Source organism: Vitis vinifera, chromosome 6 (assembly GCF_030704535.1).
Source record: "Vitis vinifera cultivar Pinot Noir 40024 chromosome 6, ASM3070453v1".
Taxonomy (NCBI): Eukaryota; Viridiplantae; Streptophyta; class Magnoliopsida; order Vitales; family Vitaceae; genus Vitis; species Vitis vinifera.
In genome coordinates this window covers 2,481,238-2,487,237 of record NC_081810.1, presented here as the reverse complement: position 1 = coordinate 2,487,237, position 6,000 = coordinate 2,481,238, and the positions used below count along the sequence as shown (strand labels likewise).

The window sequence follows — 6,000 nt, the reverse complement described above, 5'->3', positions numbered from 1 at the left end:
CATGCAAAGAAGCTTTTATATATCCAAATTAACATAAAAAATACAATATATTCTTAAAATAATATTATAAGTGCATATTCAAATATTTACGCAGAGTGGCATTAAACTAATGCAAATGCCTTTGAATGTTTCATACCTAATCTCACAATTTTCTTCTTTGGAAATTACTTTCACAACAAGAGAAGGAAGGAAAAAAATGAATTGTTATTAAAAATGCATATGATGATCTCATTCATGACCTGGTCATCCTATAATATTAAATAGCTAGCTTAAGAAGTTATTGAAAGACAACGATTCCTTTCTAGAAAATTCGGCATTGAATTTAGGTTTATTAGTGCATTACCTTCCCAATTAATACCCGTAAATTATTTGTAATATTAAACCTTTTTGTTGTTTTGAAAAAGGTTTCAATGTATGACAAATTTTCGAAAAACAGGAAGTTATGGTAGAAGCAGATCTAATAACCCTAGCTTTTTGCTTGGTAGACATGAAATGATCATAAAATATTTATGCTTCATAGTAATATTTTATGTTGAGTTTTCCATGGAAAATTCTTAAAAATGGCAGTCACATTTGACATAATATATGGGGAAGCTTCTAGGCTCCCGACAACCAAAACTGAAATGTACTCTTGTATATATGTTTACTATTCTTCTTGACTTTTCATGGACAGATGTGCAGGTAACAGATAGAAAATAGGGGAATACCATTTAGTTGTAGACTTGTTAAAGATTGGAGGCTTCAACGACTATTAATTAAACAAATGAAAGAATTATGGAAAGGATGACTATATAAACTCTGAGCCTCTAGCTTGAAGCATCATTCACAAAATCCCTTCTGTTCTAAGAAATAGAAGTTCTTGAGTTGCAGGAGTGAAATTTTCTCGTGTTCCGGAAATGGCCAATTTTTGGCCTCACCTGATTTGTGCCTTGGCTTTGTGCTTGATTGCTGCTAATGTAGCTGCTGAAGACGAGCCTCACAATCCTAATACTTTTGCATCCCCACCTTTTCCATCATCACTACCTCCTTATTACTATAAATCACGGCCACCGCTCCCACCTTTTCCATCATCACTGCCACCGCTCCCACCTTTTCCATCATCACTGCCTCCTTATTACTATAAATCACTACCACCGATGTCACCTCTGGCTCCCTCTCCATCTCTTCCTCCGTGGTATTACTACAAGTCACCACCACTACCTTCACCATCACCCCCTCCTCACTACGACTATAAATTACCTCCTCCTCCATCACCATCTCCTCAACCTCCTTATTACTATAAGTCCCCACCACTACCTTCTCCATCATCCCAACCACCAGTCTACCACCACAAGTCACCACCCCCTTCCTCTCCTTCACCTCCTCCACCATATTACTAAATGAATTGCCTCTTCTAGTTTCATGTAAGTATATATAATAATACAGACCACATTTCTCATTTTCATCATTCATACAGTATTTAACATTCCTCTGTTTTCCGTGCAGATTATAGGATAGATAGAATGAATAATTGATATCAGAAGGAACAGGAAGATCTTTTGGGGGTACAACGACTATTAACATCAAAGAAAGACATCCAGTTCAACAATAAGGACCTTGCCATGGCCATGATGCTTTGCAGTTTGGATCATTTTGTTTTTATTTTATACCCTTGAGTTCTCTTTCAGTATATACTAGCCATTAATTTGTTCTGTTATTGGACCTTATTGATCTGTTTGCCATCTACTTAAGATTCGCAAACTTTTAAATAAATGGAACATTTACATTTATTTCAATGAGAGGATGAATTGCTAAACATGGATGTCTTGATCAACAGCATGCAATTGTTCTTAATTTTCACATTTAAAAAAAAAATTGTGAAGTAAACCGGATAAGATTTTCTAAAAGAGATTTCCTGTGGGCCAAATTCCATGTAACTGTAATTTCATGAACTCAGAAGCTGAGAAAAAAAAAAATGGAGGAAAAAAAAGGGAATTAGGTTTGATAACAAAAAACAGTCTTCGCATATTTACTTTACTTTAAACTTGAACATGAACTTCTAGTATAATCAATGCTTTCATTCTGGCACGAAAATCAAATTGATTGATTTGAAGCACAATAGGTCACAAGTAACTGAAAGCCTATATAGAACTTCTCAAGAAAAGCAACTCTCCACAAAACCATAATGAAGTAGCTTTCGGTTCAATCTGTTCCTTTTACACATGGGTTTTGGTGAAGAAGTGTCTGAAACATCTTTACCTGTAAAACCTTCATTTCTAAATGCAGCTACAGAAAGTCAGAACCTGTTTCGATCCAACTCGTTAACTTTTACTTGATTACCTGTAACACCCCAAAATTTAATCTAGGGGCAAACTAGTAATTTATAAAGTAATTAAATAATTAATTAAATTCATTGAGGGTGAAAGAGTCATTTTACAATTAAAAATCCTAGGTATAAATTGGATTTTTCCTCTTTTCTTCTTCGTTCAGAAAACCCTATTAACTAGAAGTAGAGAATTGGAGTTCGTAGGGCTCAAGGGTTAGAGATTTAAAGTTGAAATTCAGGTTTTTTTTCTAGGTAAGATTCTAATCTTAAATTAATATATTATATTCAATAGTTAGTTCTAAACACGTTAGTTATTCTTTGAATTTTATTTTTTTAATTTAGATTAGGGTTAGTTTTTTTTTTAATTCGTTTTAATATCAAAATATTAGAAATTTAGGATTATTGGTGGTTTTATTATTAAAAATTGGGAAATCTTAAGTTTTTGAAAAAAAAAAAAATTTCTTTGAAAGATTTCAATTTAGGCTAGACTTAACCTATTTAAAACTTTTAGGTCAAAATATTGAAATTGGGAATATAGATTGTTCTATTGTTGAAATAAGGGAAATTCAAAATTTTTTAGATGAATAGATCTAAGTAATGATTTTTTTAAAAATAAATAAATAAATGAGTAAATAAATATATTATTATATGTGGGTTAAGGGATTAGAAAACATTAGGGGAAAAAAAAAGAACACACTTGCACTGGAGGAATTTTTTATTTTTTTTAAAAGAAAAAAAATAGTAATATTAATAATAAAGGAAGATGTGTACGGATGGTGTTTGGTGGTTAATAAATATCTTTACATTATTATGTTAGCAATAATGGAGAATTGTTAGGGTTACAATTTATGTTTAGTGGAAAAAAAAAATTGAAAGAAAGAGAATAGAAGTTATCAATATTATTATACTAATGATGAGTGTAAGTTAATAAGTGGCATAAAATTTAATTAGTAGAATAAATTGTAGTTTAATTAAATTATGTTGTATCCTAAGAAATAAATTGAAAATAAAATTTAAGTTTTATATGAATTAGAAATTTATTAATTTTTCTAAAATAGGAATAGATTAAATTATCTTTTATAATTAAAAACATTAATTTGAATACCTTTTAGGATTGTCAAACCTATAATTTTAGATAAATAATAATGGTTATTTCTCTTATACTTTGTTAGGTGAGGAGTAGATTTTTAAGAATTATTTTTCTCCTAAGTTTTTGAAGACTTCTTTTGAGGTAAGGGAAATTAATGCAGGTTTTTTTTTTTTTTTAGAAACAAATTTTTATATACATCATTTGGAAACGCTTTGAGTTATTATTCGTTTTATGCATGAATCAAATATGTTTTGCATGAAAAGTATGTTAGAACCTTACATTTTGTTCACAACAGAGAAATATGGAGATATTATGTTTTGCAAATTTGAATAATTGAAATAAGTGTTTGATTTTGGTTTGTTTGACCCTTGTCGACGAAATATAATAGTTGACATTTACATTTCTTGGTGGGGAATGTAATTGATTTGGACCCCAACCTCTAGGGGTTTGGTTAGAGGTTACTAGTACTAGTAGTGTTTGGTTTCGTCCACCTTAAATGAACAATTTGAGGCTAGCCACTTATTTGAAAAGTCTCACCTAATTGGACATCATTTAATGTTTGATGACCAAAGTAAATAAATGATTTGAATGTTTTGACTGAATTTGATATGAAAATGTTTGAATCAGAAATGAAAGTGTTCAATTAAAAGTTTTGAATGTATTGACAAAACTGACTCAAAGGTTTATGAAAATAATTAGTTATAATATCTCCTATTTTACAAGTGAACTTGAAATATTTGATCCATGGACTATAATAATGTTCCTTATTGGGCTTTGAGCTCATTCTCTTTTGTTGATAATTTTTCAGGTACACTTAGTTCGGGCGATGAGTGATGGCTAGGTCGGGGAATGGTCATCATTAGGATTTTGCTTAGGATGTTATTTTTGGACATTGTTAGCTTATAAGTTTATGTTCATTTGGATTATTTGGTTTTTGGAAGCTATTTAGATATTGAACTTTTAAATTTTTTTTGATAGTTTGAAGTTGAGATTTGGAGATTATGAAAATTTTTGTTAGCACTTGAATTGTTTGAGTTTGCAATTTATTTGGAAAATGGATTTTGGTTGATGGATGCTTAGTTTTAAAGTTAAGTTTTGAAGATTTTAGAATTTTATTTTGCTACTCTAAACAGGTATTTGGTAATTGGTAACTTCCAGTTATAAGATAATTGTTTGGGTCAGGTTACACTTTAAGCCTTTGGGTTTGAGGTGTGAAATGACCTTCATGCCCTTGGAGTGGGTCTTGGGACGGGACATTACCTTACATCAATTTTTAGTATCATATCTACTTCTCATTTGGACCATCATGTGATGGTCCTCCATAAATGATATCACTCACTATTATCGAGTAGTACTCAACCACAACATAAAACTGAAGGGTAACAGTTTTTGTTGAACCCAGATTTTTTCAGTCTTGTGATCAGGTTTCGATCACACTATGAATCTTCATTATTTTCCAAACAAATCTCATCCGTTTAATGGGTTTTAAAACCCTAATATTTAAGCTCTATTTCTATAAGAGGAAGGGCGGGCTGAAAGAGATAGGTGGCCTCTCTTGAGCTTCATATTCTTTTACCTGTTTTTGAGGTGTTTGGTTTGAATGAAAATTTTATGGGTTTGAGTTGAAATTCATTTTTAAGTGAAAAAATTTCTTTCAAAATAGGTTGATTCAGTGTGAGTTTCATCTTTACGCTTATATTCATCTTATTTGGGGTAAAAACTCAAATATCTTCTTATGTGGATTTAAGAAGAGGTCAAGATCAAACTTAGTATGGATTTGAAGTGTGTTCTAGAAGAAGAAAGTGGGTTGCTAAAGTCTGAAGATTTTAGGCAAGTGGACCAAGAGAGGATTGAAAGTTTGGGTTAGGTAAATCCTTGTACTTAGTTAATTTTCTTCATGGTGAATGATTTGATCGCTAGAGGTCTATGGTTTTTTCTCCTTTTTTTAGGTTTTCCATGCTAAAATATTGGTGTCACCGTTTCTCTTATAGAGAAACAAATATTGTCGTAGTTTCAATGAAGAATTTCCCACTCATTTTATTGATAGAAACTCTGTTATATAGAGTGATTGAGAAGCTAGTTTAGGAAACTTATACACGGTAAGGATGCTACTGTTACAATATACAACTATATGACAGAATATAGAATTGAATGATAGGCATGATTTTAGGATGTTTCCCTTATACACCCCTGCAAGATAGGGCTTCCATCGGTAAGGACAATGTTGTTGCGTAACAATTCTGTGCGTTGTTTGGACAACGACTTTGCTAACAGATAAGCTAATTGGTCTTGAGTATGTACATGGCTGACTTGGATGCTTCCTTTTTGCACTAAGTCACGCACAAAGTGAAGGTCAATTTGAATGTGTTTCATGCGTGAATGATTAACCGAGTTAAAACTGAGATGTGTGGCTCCAAGGTTGTCACATAACAATTGGGGAGATTCTTTGATTGGAAATGCTAGTTCTTTGAAGAGAGTAGACATCCACATTGTCTCGGAAGCCGCAGTTGCTAGTCTCGGTATTCAACTTCTATTGAGGATCTTGCAACTGCTCTTTGTTTCTTTGAGCTCCAAGAAATTTGGTTAGATCCCAAAAAATTGATAG

At 31.8% G+C, this 6,000-nt stretch overlaps 1 protein-coding gene across 1 annotated transcript in view; it reads left to right on the top strand.

The window, feature by feature from the left end:
- Window positions 1-787: 787 nt before the first annotated feature.
- Window positions 788-6,000, top strand: part of LOC104879582 (extensin-2) — a 30,328-nt gene continuing 25,115 nt past the window's right edge. Inside the window, exon 1 of the mRNA XM_059737275.1 lies at window positions 788-1,059. Coding sequence (XP_059593258.1) covers window positions 897-1,059 — 163 coding nt within the window. The 5' untranslated portion in view covers window positions 788-896. The remainder of the gene's footprint in view (window positions 1,060-6,000) is intronic.